The sequence below is a fragment of the Natator depressus genome, chromosome 2, assembly GCF_965152275.1.
Source record: "Natator depressus isolate rNatDep1 chromosome 2, rNatDep2.hap1, whole genome shotgun sequence".
In the NCBI taxonomy this organism is placed as follows: Eukaryota; Metazoa; Chordata; order Testudines; family Cheloniidae; genus Natator; species Natator depressus.
The window spans coordinates 229,332,429-229,356,706 of NC_134235.1; the positions used below are offsets into that span (position 1 = coordinate 229,332,429).

Here is a 24,278-nt window from a genome sequence, read left to right on the forward strand (position 1 = left end):
CCCAAAGGGTGCCCCTCTCTCACTCTACCTTCCAAATGACCAAGACACGGAGGAATCACATCATCTAAGGGCAACTGCAGTTCCACAGGATGGTCAGCAACAAGGGAGCCCTGTTGGTGGCCCTTGCCTTCTTCCCTGCCTCAGGGTGAGAGAGAAAAGCAGAAAGGTGGTTGAAGCTTGGTTCCATTTTCGTAGTGCTCATTGTAAATGTCACAGAAGGTCCTGCTCAAAATCTACATTCAAGAGTAGTTTAATTTAAAAGGTTGGAAGGAAAGGTGTGCGGTTGCTTTCAAACCAAACCGAGTCCCCCCCACTACCCCATTTAAAGGGGAACATCGCTTTGGAGATGTCAAAAATTACAGGCCCTAAAAATGCATTATTCATCTTTTCACACCTATCCCAGGAATGTCCATTTTTTCTTTATTTCCCATTGAGAGAGCAGTCCTCTTTCCATTTGATCACTGCTGAATCAATTCAAGTATCTATTTAGGAAGTATAAATTGTGGAGGGTCTCCCATGTTCCACAGGTATTAGAACGTACTTTGCTTGTTAGAGAATCTGCTTCACCCATAAAAAGATGTCTAAAGGGCACTTGCACTCCATTCATATTTTCATGTACTTTTATTACGTGAATATCAGAGCAACATAGTATCCATGGTGTTGAAAGTCCCTTGCTGAAATGCACTTTAAAAAGGAGACTTTTGGTCCTGACTGAAGAGTGAAATTAAACTGCCAACAAAACTACTGACTTTGAGAAGCTAGCAAAGATTGATTTTTCCTTATATTTCAAATGGAGATGCTACTTATGCACCAGCATCACAGTATATCTGGAAAAGGTGTAGTTAAAAGTTGTTAGAGGGACAATAAGAACAGAAATAATTTTTATTTCAATTGCTACTGGGCACAGACATATACACAAAACTTCAGTAAAGAGAATTTTCATGGAACATTATCAAACAAGGTACTGTTCCTTGTGAAGAAACAACATTTATTTCCATTGTGAAAAGTAAGGTAGATATAGATTCAAGTACAGAACTATTACAGCCATTTTGAACAAAATGAAAAAGGCTCTATATGGAACCAAGCCTGCCTACACATCGCGCTTTGTTAGTACTGAGAACATGTGCATGAAAACAGAATTTTTGTTGCACAGAGTTTTTGTGCTCCTGCTGCTCATTCCCCGCTTATGAGTGACACAGGATTATTGTTACCCTCTTTAGAGCAATTAACTTTCATGTCACCAACAGAGGATTGTGACTTAGAGGACAAATACCTAGCAGTGGACAAAGTAAGGAACAAATATGCTAGGCAATAAAAGAGGAGAAACCAAGTATAACATGTAGATAGAATTGTTTGTAAATAGAAATTTTTCTGAGTTTTCACAATCCATCAGCTGGTCTTTACAATGAATTATGAAAGAGAGCACTGATTTGGCTGGTGGTATGGAAAACACCAGAGATTAAGGGTTAAGATATTCAGCATTCTGTGATTCTGAAGGATTATTGATATTTTCATATTTTCCTGAGTACCGCAGAAACAGCACATTGAAGGAGGACCACCTAACCAAATAAACTTCATTTGGTGTATGATATAGGGCCAGATTATAAATGGAGTTTAAAAATCAAAATAAAGAAATTTACACATCTGAACCTTTCTGTCACATGCTATACTTGCGGGACTGTCCCACAGACACAGAAGGTTTGAAAACCTTAGAGTCCTTTACCTATGAATAACTCAAACATTTGTAATAGTAGCTTCTTTACGCTCTGCAACCCAAAACCTTTGAATTGCCTCTTTCCACACAGAGACAGTCATTCATTCCAGACAATAATTGCAGGTTTTCTTCTATTGGGTGCAGTTGCGGACTGCAACTTGTAAGCAATCATTTTAGAACTATTCATTAGAATGAAATTCAGGCCATTCAAGGAGTCACAAAAACAATTTTATTTCCAGTGTTTAAGTAGATGCACACAGGCATGATACAAGTTTGAATTCATTAAGTCTTCATGCAGAATTATATTCTTCTCAATAAAAGAAACCAGTTCCATCCAGGATCCACTATCTACACGCCTATGTTACAACATTTATATCAAATCTGGTATCTGAAGAAAAGATACACATGTAATATGTACATTTAAGTTACTTATTTTACAGAAAGATTAAAAATTCAAGTCACATAAAACACAAAAACTGTATTAAAATTGGAATATAAAACTCAGAGATCCAACTGGAATGCCTAAAGAATGGAAGCTCTGTATCCACCTGTGTTAAAATCTGTAAAATGTAATGAAATTTGTTAACAATAAAATGTGTTTGTTTGTTTGTAGTATGTTTCTCTAATTTAACAATTAACAATATGGCACCCTAACAAACCAAATGAATTTATGATGAGGCACTTGTTCGTGACTAACCCAAAAGAACAATTTTTCTGCATACTAATGCCAGACCAACTTTCAGTCATAAAACCATATACACACTACATAGCATGTTGCATCAGATGCTTTGTTCAACATTTGTATGCAGCCATCAAATATACTTTTTCTTAAAATAGATATATACTTTTAACTTTTTTTAAAATGTTCTTCTGGCTGTAGTAATGCACCGTGAAAGACTTTCCACAGTGCATATGGATGAAACCAGCCCAAATGAAGGCTGCATAAAAACAACAGTACAGGAAAATATATACAGAGTTATTGGGAAGTGTAACAGTAAGCTGTAGTGGACCTTTCCCATTTCAAAGATACTGGTAAAATCGAGATCTAACCACCTGGGTCCCAGAGAGTTTATGAGGATGGGCATCAACTGCTGCACTGAAGCTGCTTTTGTTCATGCTCTGATAAGTTTCACCATTTACCTGGTCAGGAGGCTGGAGTGGTCCTGACAGAGGGGGTGTTCTATTGATCGAAGTCAAGCTGCTAGAAGAACTGCCTTCATCTGCCTGCACCTCTGCAGATAAAGGCAGATCTGCCTTTGATACATCTGTTAAGCTAGTGTTCTCAAGTTTGGGCTCTCCAGTTTCACCCGTATTAAGGTCAGTTGTGCTAGTGCGTAAACGTTCCCGTGCAAGCCACTCTGAAATTGAGAGGTCCTGGGCTGGACATTTTGGCTTCAACCGATTCACAGCTGAAAGCTCAGATTCTCTTTCTCTACTTTGACCCTGCTCTTGAGCTTTCCATGCGTTCAAAACACTTATTTCCGCAAAATCCCTCTGCCCTCCAAGTGTATGCCTTCGCCTGATATTTTTTCTCTTTGAGGTCTCTGCAGAGCTAGATTTTTGATTTCCTATACCAAACATATCATCTGCAGATGCTTTGAGACGCAGTTTTAATCTGTCTGTTATTTTAAGTCTCCACGTAGGTTCTTGTTTTTCAGTTTCACTTCTAGTTGATGTAGTTAAACTGCTTGTTGATCTTCCTTTTTTCATTATATCAAACATTCTGGTCATTGCAGGCGACTCCTTCTCACTCTTGGCATCCCCTGATCCTTCGCTATCTGTTTTGTGCCGGGCAGACTTTCTTCTAGATAGCGTATCACATTCAATAAGTTTATGAGAGCTAAACAGTCTGCGGCTGTCTAACTTTGGTGTTGAACTTCCCTCAGTACAACTTACTTCGCTTTCTTCGGAGTTCCTCCGATTTGTTTTTGGCACTTCTTGCATTTTCCCCCTGAATATCCTTTCAGCAGCAGAACTTGTAGCAAAGACGGGGAAATCACTTTCACTGTCCGTTTCCATAGGACGCCCTTCACTGATCAATTCACTTCTTTCATCATCAGCCTCATCCCCCTTGCTTTCTGTCACCGATTGCACTTCAGGGCTCAGCATATTAGACTCTAAGCCAGTTACATACGCAGTAGATGAAGTGGTTGAGTAATCTGAGGTGATAGAACTGACATCAGCAGCTAAAAATTCAATGCATTTAATTTCAGGGCTGGCTAATTTTTTGCCTGAAAATCTGTGCAGGGAAGCCTGGGAAGAAGTGCTAAGCATAGTGCCAGAGTCAGACACTGTCTCTTCAACCTGGGATGAGGCTTGTGAAATAGGCATTTTAGGACTATCGTTCTGTACCGTTAACCGGTGGCTGAGATTCGGTGACTTTGTATATTTTTGTTGGTAAGGTGGTGAAGGCTCCTCTAAATGGATGCTCTCTTTCCTCAATGATTTCTTTTCATCCTTTGCAACAATCATGTCTTTTTTAGTGCTGTTCTCTTTTTCTTTCAGAACCAACATCCTTTGTTTTCTTTCTGCCATCTCTCTCTCACATTCCTCTTTTGTGACATCACCATGAGATTGTTCAGCAAGCTCCTTCTTAAAAAATACATTATCCAACTCATCTTCTGAGCTGCTTGGTTGTGGTTTTTCTTTTGTTTTTTTCCGCTTGCGACTAGCTGCTGCAAAGATGGAGGACACAAGCAGTTCCCTGCTATACTGATCCTTTCCAGATCCCCAAGAACCCTGTTTTGAACAAAAATAAAGGAACACAGTTAGCAGTTAAAACATGTACCAGCATGCCATTGGTTTGAGATTTTATGTGGGTATTCTGGTCTCCAAAGCCATAGTGCTCACTCCTGTTTCTTCAGGGAATACTGCTCTGCACTGCGTGTCTGGCCTGCACTGCCACACTGGGCACCTTACATCGTCCCTTTCCCTACTTTGCAGCAGAGTCCCTCTGTCTGCCACAGTCCAACTGCAATTATTAACTGGGTGCTATATTAAGTAGTTAAGGAGACTCCAGGGAGCCTAAAAAGACCCTCTTCAACATCAGAATCTAGTGTGATCTGTTTGACAGAGAACATTCTGCGCGGCTCGAACTTCAGTCCCTCCCTCTTCCCACTTTACACCTTTTCTTTGAGTGATCTCATACAACTTCAGCTACCATCTCCAGCCTGAAGACTTACATATACCTTTCCACTCCTGACTTGCTTCCATCCATCCAATCCCAGATCTAGGCCCATCTTTCTGACATTGCCTCCTGGATGTATCATCATCAATTTAAGCTTAACGTAGGGAAGATCAGTTTTGGCCATGAAGCATTCTCTGCTCTCCACGTTCTCAGTCACTTATGACACCACCACAAATCTCCCCGTTATTCAGCTGCGAGATGGTCATTTGACTCTTCCTTTCCCCTTGCTCTGTATCACCTAAGCCCGGCTCAAATTCTGCTGCTGCTTTCAAGGCACTCAAGAGATCCAGCTTTTCTTTCCTTCTCTCTAGCTAAAGCTCTTGCTTATGCCCTCATCTCCTGTTTAGATTCGTGTGACCTCTTCTCGGGCCTCCTTCACCAGTTACTCCCCTCCACGGGATAGTTAAGATAGTTTTCCTTGCCTGTTCATCTGTCCATGGTACCCCTTCTAGGAATCCCTTCACTGGTTCCCCCTCCTCCTCTGCATCAAATTCAAGCCACTTGTGCTTGCTTTCAAGGTCCTGTATAGCTCTGCCTCTATATCTTTTTGTGTCGCCCTTCCATCCGACTCCAATCCCACTGACCTCAGCCCTTCATCTGTCTGCTTCTGCCACAAGAATCCCTAGGCTTTCTCCAAGACCACTCCCTATGCATTGAACTCCCTCCCTGAACTTGTCCTCAAGGCCACTATCCTCTCCACATTCAAGTCCATCCCGAGGGCCCACTTTCAACGTGACTTCTACAAAACATTAATGGGCTGCTTATGGCAAGGTGGGTGGTGAGGTACTTAGGGACAATGTTTTGTTTGTTTGGTTTTCATCATCACTACAATTATAGGTGCTCCCCAGAAGATTTTCCTTAAAATTTTTTACACCCTTTTTGGTTTTGTTTCTTAGTAAAAGGCAGACTGAAGTTTTAGGTGGCACATGTTTGGTTTTTTCAGTGATTTTTCTGCTTAATTATCTTAAGCCTTGTCCACATTAGACAGTTGTCCCACAGTTCTATCAGTATAAAGGTGCTTTATGCTGGTATAGCAATTTCTGTACAAGAAGGGGAATAACTATACCAATATAAGTCACTTTTATTCCAGTCTCACTGGTATAAACTGGTATCCACACTATGACGTTTACTGGTATAACTATTTTGGCTTATAAAAGAAAATCACATCCCTAACCCGAAGTTATACCAGTAAAACTTTCAAATGTAGACCAGGTCTTAGGGAAAAAACAATGCCAAGTTCAGCCTGCTTTGGTTTTGCCGAAGGGCCACTGGTGGAGGTTTCTGAGAATTTTTACTATTAATAAATCAACTGAAGGGGTAGTGTTTGATTATTTAATAAAGTCTTCCTTTGTTCCAAATGTTAACTGGTTGATGTAGATAACAAAAACCAGTCTGACTCACAATTCCTCTCCCTCTGAACTACCCAGCTCACACTCTTACAAACTCTGGTTGTGTCTAGACTGGAAGACTCAGGAGTGGAGACGCAGTACAATGCTAACATCACAATAGCAAATGTAAAAAATAGGCACAAATTTAAGTCTGCCTTTGTACATCACAAAGCAGAGAGGAAAAAAAAAGGGCAGGTGGTGGGAGATCCTAATTATTTGTCCTCCTTTTTAGGACACCTTAAGAAGAAGAAAATATTTTCAATAATTGTCATCATTACCAGGTCACTTTTCTTATAAGTATCCTTTCCCCCACTCATATTCTCTATTTGTTCAATCTTTATAGATCATAAGTTCTTTGGGGCAAGGGCCAAGCCCCTCCTATGTGTGACCATGGTCTAGCACACTGTAGGCATTACCACAACAACAACAAAAAATGACTACATAAATAAGGTAAGTCAGTTGCTTACATCAGTCAGGGAAGCTTTAAAATAGCAAGACTCTGAAGTTTGCAGGTTGGCATTTCCAGGGCTGAGCAGTCTGCTCCTAACAAGACCTGTAGGTGCCATTTATTTGCATTTAACTATCCATATTTCTAGTCTCTCTTCCCCGCAACATGCTATAAAAACTCCACAGCCCAGCTGTGCCACAACTGTTTTTATGCATATAAAAGCTAGGGCCAGCACTAAGGGGTAGCAAGCAGGGCAACTGTCTGGAGCCCCGTCCCACAGGGGGCACCGGGAAGCTAAGTTGCTCAGGCTTCGGCTTCAGCCCCGGGTGATGGGGCTTGGGGCCCCGGGCTGCAGTCCTGTGCTGAGGGGCTTTGGCTTTCTGCCCTGGGCCCTAGCAAATCTAATGCCAGCCATGCTTGGAGGACCCCCTGAAACCTGCCCACAGCCCCCCAGGGGGCCCCAGACCTCTCGGTAAGAGCCACTGATATAGGATATGTTTACACTGCAGTTAGACATCCATGGCTGGTCCCTGCCAGCTGACTCGGGCTTGCAAAGCTCAGGCTAAGGGGCTGTTTAATGGCAGGGTAGATGTTTGGAACACTCCCATCTCACAGGGTCCTAATGGCTGGCTCCAGCCTGAACCAGGATGTCTACACTGCAATTAAACAACCCCACAGCCTGGGCGAGCTGCAGGTTTTAACTGCAATGTAGACATACCTATAAAAAGTTGGTGGCTCAGCCTGCAATTGGATCGAAGCTCCTGAGTCCCAGTCCTGTATCATACCCACAAGACCATCCCCTCCCTACCTCAAAAGTGCTTTCTAATGGGTTTTAGAAGAGAAATCTTTGGCTATACCAGTTGGCTTCTTATGGAGCTAGGATCCATGACCGTCAGCAGAAGCTGCCCTTGTATTCTACACATACTTTACAGACTGAAATAGAGACAGACATGCAAAAGTTGTTACACTAGTCTGAGTATCAACAGCAGGCAAGCAATGGAGAGGAACATACTATATAACCTAAACATGATGTATAAATAAATAGTAGTTTATAGTATATAGACCCTAATTGTAACAAACATTGCTTCAGAGTTTGCAGCTTCCCTTCATGAGAGTCAATCTTTACAACTGAGTGACTTTTTCCACTTTCATGCTCCAAAATTAATTGGAGAAGGAATATTGAATATAGCACCACGTGTTTAAAATAAAATCTGAAATAATGCCATATGTATCCATGTATAAACAACCAATGCAAAAAAAATGCGAAGATCTAAAGTAGATTAGAAGTTTAGTCTTTATAATTTCACAAAAGATTTACCTTAGATTTTGCTGAGTCACTAGTAGCGGAGTCTGTGGAAAAAAATCAGTTACAATATGGTCACTTCTGTGCAAAATTTGTTTTTGCTACAGACAATGCTGGACTTATGGGGGGGGGGGGGGGAACAAGCACAGACCAAAATGTGAGAGCAAATAAAAACCAGAACAGAGTGGATAATTAGAGCTCACAAAGATGCAAGCTGCACCACAGAAAGCCACCGCCATGAAAGGATGCTGTGAATTGTAGGCAGAACCAGCTCAATGACAGGAATGGCAAAGGAGCCCTGTTCTTCTAAATAAAAAACAGAAATGCTAATGTTTATCCATGTTTTAAGTGTACAGCCCTGCTAAACTGCAGCTGAGAGACCTTTTCAGGATTGTCCTGGGTACTCTCCTGTGACTGATGTGATACACAATGCAAAACTGAACATCTTAATATTGTTGGCTGCCCTAGATGCAAATTGAGGTTCGCACGGTTGCATTCATTTTGTCAAACAGTTATTTGACATAAGGAGTAGCACTTTAACTTTGTGCTGTGTTTTTTAAACCCCAATTTTACATCTGTATTCTCCTCTGAGTAACATATTGGTGAAATTTTACTTTTACCTAGCTAGAGTACAGCAGCTACCAGTTTTGTATTTCTCTATAACAAGCGTTATTATGAAATGAAAAATGAACACCATAATTTTATTGTCTAGCAAAAACGGAGGTTATACAGTTATAAAGGGGGTAGGAAAGGGCTAGCACAATGACCAGAACATGTTTTCTTTGACATTTTCCAACTTTTGTGGGACTTTTTCCCCAGAATTAAAGAGCTGAGCCCCATGCCACACCCTTTTTTGACACAAGGCTAATGCTTTATGACTAGAAAAACTGGTGGACCATACCATGCTATTCCTCCTCAGGGTCTGCTTCAGAAATAACAAGAAACAGCAGAAAGACTTTTAAAAAGTAGCATTGATCTGTTTAAAATACTCTTAAAAGAAAATTTACACCACAGATCAATTTTTTTTTTTTTTTTTTTTTTTTTTTGCATTTACAAGAAACGGGGGTTTCTGCAGACAAGGCAGCTACAATGTGGGCAGCAGTCCTCCTTCTTCCTACAGTTCCAGCTGTCCATCAGTGACATCACAGAATCCACTAGTGACATCACCGTGTGATAGACTCCTCCCACTTCACCTGTTTCAACGTCAGTATAGAGTGACTGTTTCAGTAAGTGCTGAACAACCCTTGAAAAACTAAAAGAAATGCTAGAGACAAAGGGATACCTTTTTGTGGGAAACAACATGCTGGGTTAGTGCAACAGTACAGTGGGGGTAAAAGAGAGTCACCGAGAACATGCCTACAATGCTAGTACTTAGCCAAACCGACAGGATGGCAATTGATAAACAGAAGGAAATAAGCTTTAATATAAAAATATTGCAGTATACTTATGAAAATGTCATCTGTTGACAAGCAAAGTAACAAGTTTTAACTGCATTCCTAACTTTGGGATGAGGATCTATTTAGAACCGTGTAGAAGGTAAAACTTTCTGCCACCACAGCAACCGCTTATACAGCAGCACATATCCATTTGACCCTGTGATGATTATTCCATGGAGAATTGTGAATAAATAAAACAGTGCATGCATGCTTGTTGGCCCTCAGTCTTTCAATGATTACACTTATAGATTGGAAAGCTTTGCTGACCAACAGATCATACAACTCTGTGTAAGCTCAAAAGCTGGTCTCTCTCACCAACAGAGGTTGGTCCAATAAAAGATATTACCTCACCCACCTTGCCCTTGTAATATCCTGGAACCAACACAGCGACAACCCCACTGCATACAAACACCACTATAGACACTTAAAAATACTCATGATTGTTTAGAAGAAGAAGAAGAAAAACCAACTTATTAGTAAAAGAATATAGAAAATTACAGTGAATTAATAGAGTAGGTTATTCTAGCCTACGGACTAACACTGTCCAGGCAAGAGTTACCTGATACGTCTCCAGGAGATACTCCCGTCCTTCCAATGTTGGTGAGTAAATGATCTATGTTTGGCACTGGCTGAGATTCTACAGTGTTTTCCTCCTGAACTGTTGTCTACAGTTAATAAACAAAGATCTCTTCATCATCGTTTCACAATTAGTTCATTATGATTCAACAGCATTTAGAAAACAGCACTATTTCACCTGAGGACACAGTTTCCTCATGAGCTCTAATTTTTCCATATTGCTTTATTGCTTTTAACAAAAACACACGAAACTTCTTATTAGTTCTTTCATTACTGCAGAGACTGGAGAGCTAGAAAGGTGTTTCTGAAGAGCAAAGCATACAATGGTGCAGCAAGAAATATTATGCATTCTAAGGATATCTGGACTGTGTTCTAAACTAAAATGAATTAGAACACAAATATTTAAGGAACAATACTTACAAGAGGCTCCTCGGCACCATCTTCTGTGAAAAACCAGTCATGCTACAATTTAAAATAAAAAAAGTGAAAACCCCGCAGGAAGTGAAACAATCAAATGTGGACAGCACTAAAAAGGATAGTTTTGAGAAAAACAACTCCAGGGACAAAACTCAGAGCCAAACTTGTGCAATATGTGAAAGCAGATCTGTCCATGTAAAAAAATTTTTTTTTTAAATAATGAAATGAATTCACTTACTTTTTGGATAAGTGTTTCTACAATTTTGTACTGGTCTGGCATGTGAGTAACCATGTGCGTCATGTTGTCTTCAGATGTCCTCACGAGGGTTGGACCAAACACTATAGCCAGGTTTCTTGGTTCCATCTAATAAGTAATGGAAGTAGATCTGCATTACAGATTTATAATAGGGATATACAATAAATACCCATTACAATAAAATACATTAAGCGCCACTGAGGCTTCCTAATTAACTTACTCTTAATTTGTGCAATGCATAACAACCAGTCTATAGCTATTACTGCTGTTGTTTTTGAAGCCAGTTAAATTAATGACATTCAAAAGATTTTCAGTAGTGCTCATATCATCATCATCCTCGGAAGTCTGATACATCACTTTTTTACATTAAACCTTTTATAAATGTACATTTCAGATAAAAAGGCGAAGATGCCTCTATACAAAACCTGGTCGAGTTCTGTACAGTGGAACATATACTCCTTTACTGCAGTTCAGAACCCAAACTGTTGTATATAACCAGGGAAAAGCTAAATTAAAAAGGACTCTCTCATATCTTCCACCTGTGTTATTGATTTTACATAAAAACTAGATTATGTAAAAATACTAACTCTGTAAACACACAGTGCCTTCTAATTAAGATATTTAAGCATCTTCTAGACACCCTAAGTACTGGGAAACTTCCAAACTATAACTGTTTTATTCGACCAGGGAAGAATTTCAGCTACTAATCAAACACTTCTCTCAAAAGGTATGGAAATCTCCACTGTCCTGCACACCCTAGCCTGTGCCCATTCCACTGCCATTCACCCCTGGAGAAGGCAGCAAACATTTTGGACCTTATGTGGGTCTATCATACCTAAGCACCCAAATGTATCAGATAATCTCCTCAGCACACAAACCACTGATTCTACAGATCATCTGCTTTTTAAACTGCACTTTATGACAAAAACCATAAGCAAGTGTGCAGGTCACTGCAGACTACATGGCTCTGGGAAGAAGGATAAAGAAGTCCGAGGCACAAGTCGCGTTCTTGTCCATCAGCACTGGTGTGTGCAGTTTTGGGCCCCCCACTACAGAAAGGATGTGGACAAATGGGAGAGAGTCCAGCGGAGGGCAACGAAAATGGTTAGGGGGCTGGGGCACATGACTTATGAGGAGAGGCTGAGGGAACTGGACTTATTTAGTCTGCAGAAGAGGGGGGGGGGGGCGGGGATTTGATAGCAGCCTTCAACTAACTGAAGGGGGGTTCCAAAGAGGATGGAGCCAGGCTGTTCTCAGTGGTGGCAGATGACAGAATGAGGACCAATGGTTTCAAGTTGCAGTGGGGGAGGTCTAGGTTGGATATTTGGAAAAAACTATTTCACTAGGAGCGTGGTGAAGCACTGGGATGGGTTCCCCAGAGAGGTGGTGGAATCTCCATCCTTATAGGTTTTTAAGACCCGGCTTGACAAAGCCCTGGCTGGGACGATTTAGTTGGGGTTGGTCCTGCTTTGAGCGGGGGGGGGGGGGGGGGGGGGTGTTGGACTAGATCTCCTGAGGCCTCTTCCAACCCTAATCTTCTATGATTCTAAGTAGAAGCACAACACTTCTACTATGCTTTATTATATATTGTGGCTTACAGTTTATTTTCTCATGCTCATGACATGGAATAAACTCATAATAAATGGGAGGTAACGTGGTCCACAAGAATGAGAAGACTGCAAGTCAGGATGTCTTGAGTCCTAATCCTAGCTTTGACTCAGTGTGTTGCCTTGGGCAAGTCAGATCACTGCTCTGTAAAACTGGGATACCACCACACTACTTCTCTATGCTCTGAGGATTGATTAGCTGAAATTTTTTTATAAAGTCTAATTATCATAAGGTCTAATTATTAGCAGACAACACCCTGAACAGTGCTCTAGGCATTGTACAAAAATGTATATTATAGTTTGTGCTATCACCATTTCTTACAGGTTTGCTTTTATTTACCTACAAAATCTGAAAATTATTTGTAACAAACAAACAATCATACATAATTAGGCAGAGGGTAAAATTTTCAAAATCATTTCAGTGATTTAGGAGATTAACTCCAATTTTCAAGTGACGTAGGTGCTTGGGAGCCTAAGTCTCACTGAAAGTTAACTAGACTTAGGCACTTCACACCAAAATGACATTTGACTATAGGACTTAGGCGGTTTTTAAGTTTTACCCAGAGTCTTTTATTCTGAAGGATCCTAAAGCACTATACAAAGTATTGGCCCAATCTTGAGAACTGCAGAACATTGAAATCAAGTACAGCATAACATACTACACAGCAGTGGGAGAACGAGACATTTTTTAAATGAAATAATGGCAGACCCCTATTTTTGTGAGATCTTTAATGTTAATTATCAGACAGTAAACAGACTGAGCAGACTTCTCAGGTCTACACAGAAAACGTGTACCCGTTTAACGGAAATTGGTTTCGAACTGTTCAGTTCAACTAGTTGAAATCTTGCAGGGGCACACACAAATCAGTTTACAACTGGCTTATGTTGAAGTTACAGAATTAAACAACATGTATATAAAGCCAATTGTAAACCAACTTAATTGTGCCCACACAGGTGGTTTGTACCCAGTTTCAAGTAAATAAAAATGAATTTTAGTTACACCACTACACACTTTGTAGACAGACAAGTCTCATCCAAATGCTCCTCAACACAACAAAAGGCCTTATGTTGACTTTACCGACCTTAACCAATAAAATGCTGGGTAGACACAGATGGGTTTATCACCTGAAATAATCCTACACAACGAAATTTGTTTAAATAAGTAAAATGGAGCAAAAAGTCTTGTATATTTGGTTTGATACCTTGTTCTTTTCTGAATTCTCTGCTACTGTCTTCAGATGTGCAGAAAGAAACTTGAGTGTTTCATAGTGATGTTCAGGTAAATCATGAATCTGAAACACAAAATATTAGTATGGCATTTAAAGTATTTTAGTGCTAAATTGTACTGCATTTAAAATGTATTCATCGTTAGCATACCAGCCTCTTAAGTGTTTTCAGCCGCTCAATAGGATCTTCTTTTCTATTGGCATCTATGAAATCTGCATATTTGTCTGACAAAAGAAAAAAAAATCTGTTTTACTGCATGTGAGAGAGAAGTTTTATAGAGAACATAAGTGAACCTGTTTCAACTTTTACATAATATGTCAAGCAGCTATAACTGAAAAATAGCTCAAAGAATTTGTGTCAAATTAAATTGATAAATTCTAATAATTTGATTGGGAATCTCACTGGATTGTGGTTATAAAAATTAACCTACTACTAATTTAAACAGAATTTTTTAAAACCCCCACTATTTATATTCAACCTATAAAGTTTAAACCTATAAAGAATAAAAATATGCTCCAACTGCAGTTAAAGTCAACAAATTCCATGCCCACAGCTGTGCTACCAAGTTGAATAGTGGTTACACACACATCCAGACATGCACGGTTACATTATTTCAAACTACTTCAGAAGCATGAGGAAATCAGGGAGGCGAGGAGAAAGAAAATGGGTTAGGTTAGTTTGGAAGAGGTCTAAATTATAGGATACTAACTATATACTAACCTACTACATACAATGCAATGTAGACATGAACAAAGTATGTTCCTGTTTTGGAACCATTTACAGTGATTCCTGGCCAGTTAGAGAAAAATTTACTGTCAGCTCACACATGTAAGCCATTTTAATCATAATCATTAGCCTTTTTAATAAAGAAATGTGGAAGTTTATTACTTCAAATGATTGAGAGAAAATATTAAGTGAAAACAACCTAATGAAGGCCCAAATGAGGATTAATATTTGACGAAAAAATTCCTAAAACAAGCTCAAAAGGGAAGACAACTCACCATTAGTAAAAAGTGGTTCTGGGAGCTTTCTGAAGAAGGATTTCAGTAAACTGCTTATCACATTCAAGTCTCGCCATTTCTATGTATTCAAAAGAGAGACAGACAAAGACTCTGTATTGCTATAATCATAACAAACTTTCTAGAAGAGATTATTGTAAATGGAAATATAGCAAACACCAACTTACATCATCATGAACATCGATGTCAGTCATTCCTTTATTGAGTTCCTCTTGCATACTTGAGATAGCAGCATTGTTTCCAGGGACTCTGTATATACCTGTGTATTCAAGGCCTCGTTCTTCAACCAGTTTGCAGCATATGTCGACTATCAGTGGAATATACTGGGGGGGAGGGAGGGGCAGGAGAAGATTGTTGGTTTTGTTTCAAAATGTCTCGTACACAAGTAAGAACATACACGTATTTTCAAACTGAAGCGAAAAGAAAAATTGTACTTTCATACTTTATTGGTGTGAGCTGGGGGACAGTCATCAAGCTTAACGCCAAAGGTTCCTAAAGCAGATGGCTTCTTCTCAAATGTCTTTCTCATGATGTTTGGAATGCCTTTTCTCCATGTTCCTTTGTCTTTTGGTGGGCTTGTCTCATCTTTTTTAAAGCAAGTGGGGAGAAAATGGAAATGTTAAAGTCATACAATCAAAACCAATTCTGATTAAAGGCAACAAAAATCACAAGCACAAAATTATTGTGTCTTTGAAAGCGTGGATATTTAACAACTGTTGTATTTCCTACTCTCTCTCTCACCCTTTTCCCTCTAGCAGTCCCACTGGTTTCCATTACTGAAAGCAGCTTCCCATTCAGCTTGCACATTACCACTGTGAATAATGATTTTAGATTCTGAAGCTACTACTCTTTGCAGAATGCACCATTTCAGGAAAAAGGCAGCAGAAGGGAGTAGTATACCGCTCAATAGGATTCACCACCCTGTATTCTAGGGCACCTCAAAATAGAGCAATGAGTAAGATCTCATTTGATTCTCTGACATGTCCAAAGGCTTTGTTAGAAACAATCTCTGTCTTCATTAAAAGGGCACTCACTATCGTCAATTTTTATTTTCCCACCACCTGTCAAACCAAAAAGGCCAACCACTTAGTCTTTCATGATTTGCTGCATTTTCACCACTTTCGTTGTCCAAACTCCCTGCAGACACACTAGTAAATATGCAGAGTTTCTCAGACAAAACCAGGCATCTGGCCTCCACTGAAAGGGTGTGACTGGAATTTGCCAGCCTCCATTAGGCTATATAAAAACCACACACTTCTGTCTCTTCACATGACTTGAAAAAAAAAACCTAACAAACAATTACCTACCTTTTCGTAACTGTTGTTCTTCGAGATGTGTTGCTCACGTCCCTTCCATTCTAGGTGTGCTCGAGCCCACATGCACGGTCACCAGAGATTTTTGCCTTAGCGGTATCCGTAGGGTTGGCTGTGGCGCCCCCTTGAGTGCCGTGCTGATGCGTCGGTATATCAGGCGCCACTGGCCCTATGCCGTCTCAGTTCCTTCTTGCCAGCAACTCTGATAGATGGGCAGGAGGTTGGGTAATGGAATGGACATGAGCAACACCTCTTGAAGAACAATAGTTACGAAAAGGAAGGTAACAGTTTTCTTCTTTAAGTGCTTGCTCATGTTGATTCCATTCTAGGTGATTCACAAGCAGTGTCCATGGAGGTGAGGTCGGAGTTCACTGTCGTGCAGCTTGCAGCACTGCTCTAACAACGCCACCGTCGTCTCGAGCTTGCTGGGTAACTGCCTACTGAGATGCGAATGTGTGGACAGACAACCAGGTAGTGGCCCTATAGATCTCTTGGATTGGAACCTGTGCCCTAGTCAAGTGTGCTGTCACAATTGCCGGCGGAGGCATGTTTGCCAGCTCATTGCATTAGAAGATGCAGGCAGTAATACAGAACAAAATCCTCTGAACAGAGACACTGGGCAACCCTTTATTTTATCTGCCACAGCAATGAACAACTGCACTGACTTACAGAACAGCTTTGTCCTATCTATGTAGAAGGCCAGCGCCCTCCTGACGTCCAGGGCATGCAGCCTGCATTCCTCCTCTGACGCATGAGGCTTTGGAAAGAAGACAGTAAGTATATGTCCCGGCCAGTTTGAAACTGGGAAACTACCTTCGGCAGAAACGCCGGGTGCGGTCGCAGCTGGACCTTATCCTTGTAGAATATCTTATAGGGCGGTTCTGAAATAAACACCCTGATCTCAGACATGCTGTGGGACGACGTTATTGTAACTAAGAACGAAACCTTCCAGGGGAGAGCAAGAAGCCAGAGGCTTGAAGGGAGGCCCCAGAAGCCTCAATAACACGAGATTCAGGTCCCAGGGAGGGGCAGGATCCCAGATGTGTGGGTAGAGATGCTCCAGACCTTTCAAAAACCGGGCCATCATGTCATGAACAATGACTGACCTGCCTTGGAACAAAGGGTGGAAAGCCGAAATAGTGGCCAGGTGGATCCTGATCGATAACAGGGACAAACCTTGGAGTTTGAGGTGCAGAAGATAATCCAGAATCTCCTGCAGCAAGGCCTGCTTGGCCCAGATACGCTGCTCCGAGGTCCAGCACGTGAGCCTTTTTCACTTGGCCAGGTAAGTCACTCTGGTGGAGGGTTTCCTACTACCCCACAAGACCTGCTGAACCTAGGCTGAGCATTCCTGTTCATCCGCATTTAGCCATGCAGTAGCCATGCTGTCAAGTGTAGCGCCACCAGGTTTGGATGCAGAAGGCTGCAGTGGTTCTGGGACAGCAGATCCAGCCAGAGGGGTAGCTATCGAAAGGTCCAGCAGCATGCCACACCAGTGCTGGCGAGGCAACACGGGGGCTATTAGGATAACCTTCGCCCTGTTCTGTTTGATCTTCAGGAGGACTCTGTAAATCAACAGCACTGCCGGGAAGGTGTGCATCAGAGCCCACGTACCACGAGATGAGAAATGCGTCTGACAGGGAGCTCCTGTCCATCCCTTGGATCGAACAGAACACATGGCACTTCCTGTTCTGCCTGGACGTGAAGAGGTCCACCTGAGGAGTCCCCCACCTCTGGAAGATTGTGCTGACTACCTCTGGATGGAACGACCACTCATGATGAGACGAGAAGGTCCTGCTGAGGTGATCTGCTAATACGTTCCTGGTCCCGGGCAGATGCGCGGCTACCAGATCAATGGCATGCAGCATACAAGTCCCACAGGCAGAGAGCTTCTTGGCAAAGGGCCAAAGACCTGGCTCCGCCCTGCCTGTTGATGTAATACACTGTCCGAAAGGTCCTGCACCACCTTGTCCTTCGGGGGGGCAAGAAAGCCTGGCAACTGCTCTGGCTTCCCTGACCTTGATGTGGAGGGTCAGATCGTCCTGCAACCAGCGGCGCTGCATACTGAGCTCGCCCAGGTGGGCTCCCCAGTCCAGGTCCGAAGCATCGGAGACCAGAATCAGCAACAGGGATGGGGCCACGAAGGGAACTCCCTCCAACACCGACCTGAGGGTCCAACCACCAATTCAGCAACGACCAGATACGATCCGGCACCCCGAATACCTGGTCTAGGTCGTGTCTGTTGGGAATGTAGACGGATGCCAGACATGTTTGCAGAGGCCAGAGATGGAGCCAGGCGTGCTGACCACATATGTACATGCGGCCATGTGGTCCAACCACCACAGGCAGGTGCGAGCCGTGGTGAGCAGGTGGTTTTTCACATGGGAGATCAGGTCTGACATAGCCTGAAAATGCACCCCAGGAAGGAAGGCTCTGGCCCGCATGGAGTTGAAAATCATTCCAGTGAACTCCGTTGCACAGGCCTTAAGGTAGATTTTTTGTCGTTTAACAACAGACTCAGGTTGTGGCATGCGGAGCGCACCAGAACGAGACTCCTCTGCACTTGTTCCAGAGATCTGCCCTTGATGAGCAAATCGAGATATGGGAAGACTGGACCCGTCAGCGTCACAAGTAAGCAGCCACTGGTGCCATACATTTTTGTTATCACCCTCTGGCCAGATGAGAGGCCAAAGGGCAGCGCCGTAAACTGGAAATGGCGTCTGCCCACCATGAAACAGAGGAAGCGTCTGTGACTGAAATATGGAAATAAGCGTCCTTCAAATCGAGGGTGCTGTACCAGTCTCCCGGATCTGAGGAGGGGAGGATGGAGGCTGGGGAGACTATGAGAAAAAGACAGTTCTCTCCACCACCACCACTTATGGAAAAGGTGTGTTGCTCATGTCCATTCCATATTAGATGTGTGCGCTCGCCACAAGCACTGGTGCCAGAAGTTTTTCCCTCAACAGTATCCACAGGGGACTGGCTCTGGCACCCCCTGGAGTGGCGCCCGCATGGAGCGGTATAAGTGGCACAGCTGGCTCCCCACACACTCAGTTCCTTCTTACCGGAAACTCTGACAGTGGGGAAAGGGGGCGGGTCATGGAATGGACATGAGCAACACATCTCGAAGAACACCAGTTATGGAAAAAGTAACTGTCTTTTCTTCGAGTGCTTGCTCACATCCATTCCATATTAGGTGACGCCCAAGCAGTACCCCTGGAGGGTAGAAGTTCACGGTCACGTAGATTGCAACACAGCTTTGCCGAACCCAGTGTCATCCATGGCCTGCTAAATGATGGCATAATGAGCGGTAAACGTCTGGACAAAGGACCACATTGTGGCTCTACAGATGTCCTGGATAGGGATGTGACCAGGAAGGCTGCCGAAAATGCCTGAGCTGTCATCGAGTAGGCTCTGACAACTGGCAGTGGCTGAACCTCCGCCAGGTCGTAACAGGTTCTTATGCATGAGGTGATCCAATTGGAAATCCTCTGTGAGGACACCAGATGACCCTTCATCCCATCCGCTGTAGTGATGAAGAGTTGAGTCAATTTACGGAAAGGCTTCGAACGCTCTAAGTAAAAAGCCAAGGCCCTCCCGATGTCCAGGGCGTGAAGACGCCTGTCTTCACTGGTGTTGTCCAGTTTGGGACAGAACACCGGGAGGAAGATGTCCTGGTTCATATGGAAGGTGGAGACCACCTTTGGCAGGAAGGCCGGGTGGGGACGCAACTGAATCTTATCTTCGTAGAAGACCATGTACGGCGGTTCTGAGGTCAAGGCTTTAATTTCCAAGACCCGTCTCGCCGACATCACCACCACGAATGAGAACTTCCATGACAGATGGGAAAGGCAGCAGGAACCCAGTGGTTCAAAGGGAAGGCCAGTGAGCCTACAGATGACCGAGCTAAGATCCCACTGCAGGACGGGAGCCCATACCTGTGGGAAGAGTCTCTCCAACCCTTTCAAGAATCTGACCGTCATGTCATGGGAGAACACAATCTGTCCTTGGATCGGCGGGTGAAAAGTGGAGATGGCCGCAAGAGGCACTCTAATGGAAGTGTGCACCAGGCCCTGGTTCCTCAAACAGAGCAGGTAGTCCAGGAAAAGCCTGTATGGAGGAAAACAAGGGAGAGATGCCCCATTCGGACACCCAGGGGGAAAACCTCAGCCAGGTAAGTCAGTGTAGTTGAGGGCTTTCTACTTTCCAGGAGGACCTGTTGGACTCCTTCCGAACAGGTCCACTCCTCCGAGTTCAGCCACACAGCATCCATGCCAAGAGGTGGAGGGACCTGAGGTTGGGGTGTAAGAGCTGACCGCTAAGCCTGCCTCTCCAGTCCTGAGGCAGGACTGCTTCGGGCAGGCGAATGCTGGCAGGACATCCCTCTCGATGGGGATTGGTACCGCTGAGGTGGAGACATATGCACAGGTCCCAACACGGGTTTTCCCTGAGACCAAGGTACCGCGGGAGCATCAGGATCTCTTGAGCTGCTCCAAGAGCTTCAGGTGTCGATGGCATCTGAAGCTGGCTAGGGCCTGCACCGCTATCTGGTGTCACAGGCCATTTGAAGAGACCCCTTGCTGCCACCGTACCCTCCTCCATCAGAGTGCCAAATTCTGGGGCCTAATCTTGGGGGAGGGACTCTGAACTTTCAGAGGAAGTCCCATAAATTAAAATTGTAACTGCCCAAGAGAGCCTTGTGGTTCACCACCTGGAATTGCATGCTGGCTGTCGAATAAATTTCCCTCCCGAAAAGGTCCAGTCTTTTGGCCTCTATTCTTGGGGTTGACCTGGTGTGCCCCTGCTTGTCCTATCGTTGGCCACAGAAACGATCAGTGAGCCTGGAGGTGGATGGGTATAAAAAGATACTCAAACCCTTTGGCCAGGACAAAGCACTTTTTTTCCGCTGTTTTGGAGGTGGGAGGGATGAACGACAGGGTTTGCCAGAGGGCCTTGGCAATTTTGAGGACCCTGTCATGCACTGGTAGTGTGACAGTGATAGAGACTGAGGACGTTGAACAAGGTGTCCACCTGCTTGTCCATCTCCTCCACCTCTAGGCCCAAGTTCTCGGCCACCCATCGAAGCAGGGCCATAAGTGCAGGTCTTCTTTAAAATTGTCCAGCGGGCTGGCCCTCGAGGATCCTGCGACTGCCTCATCTGTGGATGAGGACAACGACTGAAACACCGGGGGGCATCATCCCCCATGGGGGAAGCGCGTTTTGGGGTGGACACTGGCTACTCTAACCCGACCTCTGAGCCTGGTGCTGCTGGTGCCGTCAACATTGCTCTGAGGTGGAGTCCGATGAGTGGTGTGAAGGGTGTATTGCCATCACGAGGCATGCCCCATGCACTCCAATAGGGCCACTGGCCGTGCTGCCAAGGTGGCGGTGTAGAAGTCAACTCAGCCTCCGGTGCCCAATTGCACCGGTGATGCCTCGGTGAGGAGCTAATCTACCCTTCCATGCCGGAGGAAGCCCTTTCTAGTGACCTCGGTGGAGCCGTTGATGCCTGCATTTGTCAGCTGACCATCGTTGCTGGAGACCGGTGCTGGAGCCCCGGGGACCGGTACCAGGACGGAGATTGTTCCCATAGAGCAGGTGATGGGGACCCGTACCAAGACGACAACCGGCGGGAGGGTGAATGGTGCCGGTAACATGGAGGCTGGCACCTCTCCCTAGGTGACCCGCATTGAGAGGGCAGAGACCACGAACACAGTGCCTGTGATCTAGTGCAAGCCCCTGAAGATCTGAGCTGCAAAGTCTGTGGCACGAAGATCTGAGCTGCAAAGTCTGTGGCACGAAGTCGGAGCGCGCTGCCTTGGCTCAGGACATCAGCAGCGTTCAACTGCCTCTGGGGGGTCTTGGCAGCTGGCTTGCCCTCGTAGGGGGCAGACATGGTACCAGCAGCTCTTCTAAAGGCCTCTGTTCTCTAGGTGCCAGGAGAGCTTGGGAAGGCATCAATCCTGCCACAAGACTGGTTCCCCTACCGCTTCTGGGATTCAGGGGTAGATCCTTTGGGGGACTAAGGGCACCGACTAGGGAGGCATGTCCATGTGGCTCCGGTGTGGATAGGTGGCCCGAACTGGGTCCTTTGCCCGATACCCCATAGCCTTTCTTGCCTGGTGCCAGGGAACTATGTTTCTTGGTCTGCTTTCTGGGGACTGGTGAAGGAGAATGGTGCCGGGCAGAGCCCGGTGCTGGGGGTATGCTACGCACTGAGACCAAGGTACTAGGAGTAGAGTCCAGCCGGGACGGCTCGGAAGCCAGGTGGAGAGCAGCCTCCATGAGGAGGGCCCTCAAACGGATGTTGCACTCTTTCTGGGTTGAAAGTTTTTACACGACACTTGTCTTTCACATGTGATTCCCCCAAGGCCTTGAGGCAACTGCAGTGAGGGGGTCACTAACAGGGATAGGCCCGTTGCAGTTCGAGCAGCACTGTGAGACAGTGGCATTCTCTGCCTGGGGCGAAGTCCCCATTGGGACTCTAACTTCTAACTACACTTGACAAGTGCTTAACACTAACTACTATAAACAAACTATTTACAAGGCCCTAACGCTCAAAGTCAGGAGAGACGAAACCGCTAGCCCTTGCTGTGTAAGGAAAAGGCGCTCTGGCTAACCACCACAGGCGGTAAGAAGGAACTGAGAGCACGTAGGGCTGGCAGCGCCTGATATACCGACGCATGAATGTGGAACTCAAGGGGGCATCACAGCCGACCCTATGGATACCACTAAGGCAAAAATCTCCAATGACTGTGCATGTGGGAATACGCACACCTAGAATGGAATCATCATGAGCAAGCACTCGAAGAACCACCACTTTTCTAGTCTTAGGGCTAGAAACAGCTGAAGAGGTGTGGCTTGCACTATGTGACTTAATTATGCTAATAGAAAGGTTTTCAAAAGCGTCCAAGTCTCATTTTCAGAAATGACTTAGGAGCCCAAGTCTCACTGAAAATCAATGGAACTCAGGCTTCTAAGCGCTTAAGTCACTTTTGAAAATGGGACTTGGATGCTTCTGAAAAATTTTACCCTTAGACAGATGCAGTATCAATTGCTAAAACTCAATCATATGCACAATGTTTGGTTCCCCTCAATGATACAGTAATTGAGGCTGTACTAGCACTATAATTCTCCTGATGTAATCCTGTCCTCTTATTCAGAGGTTTCTGGAGAAATAATGCTGTTTAAGATCCTGAAGAATACTCATCACTATCTCTCCAGAAAAATGCTACTGCAGTTTTAGTATATAATACTGTCTGATAACGATAGCCTGTATAAAGGAAAACTTGTTTGGGGAACAAAACGGAATTCCTTCTCGGAGTTCAGGCGCACATGTTCAAACCTGAGTGCTCAGTCACTTAAATCAGCGGTCTGACTTTCAGCAGTGCTGTGCACCAACAACTCCCTTTAAAAACGTTGGCCTGAGACTTTACCAGTTGGAGATCAATTATTGATATATGCTTACAGTTGCAGCTCACTCATCTGTGAAATTTAATATGTTGGCACTTCAGAAAGAGCTCGGCAGAGTTTAATTTCTTGCTCTGGGAAAAATAATACCTTTTCCCACCTAAAATAATGTGTTTTCCTTTCGGTACTTTAAATCCATGGGGCAAGAAAATCCTCTAACATTATAAAAGGTTTTACAGAAAAATTTCGTTTTCTTAACAATAGTTTAAAAATGGTTCTACCTAGTCATTTGCAGGTCAACCAGGGGAGGGAAAGACTAGTGCTAGATAAGAATCTTCTGAAGCAAGGCACAAGCTTGGTAGAGCATAGCTGTGAGAAGCACAACACTGGTGTAGTCTATTGCTGCTGTCACTACAGACAGTTGCAGGAAAAGAGCCAAGACTTACCTCAAAGAAGACTTCAATACAGATCTTCAAGGGCCTGAAAAAACCACCCCCGAGTGACATAAGTTACATCGACTTAAAGCAGTGTCTACACTGCACTATGTTGGCAGGAGATGCTCTCCCATCAACAGAACATGTCTTGACCAGATGTGCTACATCGGCGCAGCTGCGCTGATGTAACATGGTAGTGAAGACAAGCCCATAGACGGTCAGTGATTCTAAATACAGCTCAAAAAACTAGTTAATGCTTGTTTGCATCTGTATGTTCACGTATCCGAAGAAATGGGCTAAAGCAACTGTTATGTCCTGAACATTTGGCCTTCTACAATGTTAATTTTTTATAGGTTTAGCCAACAATAATGTATGTAGTATACACACCTTTAGTGAGCAGCTTCCTTTCTGACTCCTCCTTGGGAGAGTGAGGACTTTGGGTCCTTTGTTCTGTTTTAGTGCCAAGAAATGTTTGCCTGATACTGAGACTCTGGCGAGGTGTTTTGGGGGAAGGCTCTGTTTTGCTGCTGGAAGAACTGAAAT

At 43.9% G+C, this 24,278-nt stretch overlaps 1 protein-coding gene across 6 annotated transcripts in view; it reads right to left on the reverse strand.

Moving 5' to 3' along the window:
* Positions 1 to 1,927: 1,927 nt before the first annotated feature.
* Positions 1,928 to 24,278, reverse strand: part of ARHGAP21 (Rho GTPase activating protein 21) — a 193,906-nt gene continuing 171,555 nt past the window's right edge. For 3 of the 6 annotated variants that reach the window (XM_074946082.1, XM_074946083.1, XM_074946081.1), the window contains 11 exons: positions 24,123 to 24,271; positions 15,021 to 15,163; positions 14,746 to 14,901; positions 14,561 to 14,639; positions 13,710 to 13,783; positions 13,535 to 13,624; positions 10,708 to 10,833; positions 10,473 to 10,514; positions 10,036 to 10,141; positions 8,056 to 8,087; positions 1,928 to 4,453 (listed from right to left, as the gene is read on the reverse strand). In XM_074946082.1, the coding sequence (XP_074802183.1) occupies positions 2,735 to 4,453; positions 8,056 to 8,087; positions 10,036 to 10,141; positions 10,473 to 10,514; positions 10,708 to 10,833; positions 13,535 to 13,624; positions 13,710 to 13,783; positions 14,561 to 14,639; positions 14,746 to 14,901; positions 15,021 to 15,163; positions 24,123 to 24,271 (2,716 nt within the window). In that variant the 3' untranslated portion in view covers positions 1,928 to 2,734. Of the gene's footprint in view, positions 4,454 to 8,055; positions 8,088 to 8,941; positions 8,966 to 9,019; positions 9,234 to 10,035; positions 10,142 to 10,472; positions 10,515 to 10,707; positions 10,834 to 13,534; positions 13,625 to 13,709; positions 13,784 to 14,560; positions 14,640 to 14,745; positions 14,902 to 15,020; positions 15,164 to 24,122; positions 24,272 to 24,278 lie in introns of those variants that run through there. The other 3 variants (XM_074946087.1, XM_074946086.1, XM_074946084.1) reach the window with 3 other exon arrangements.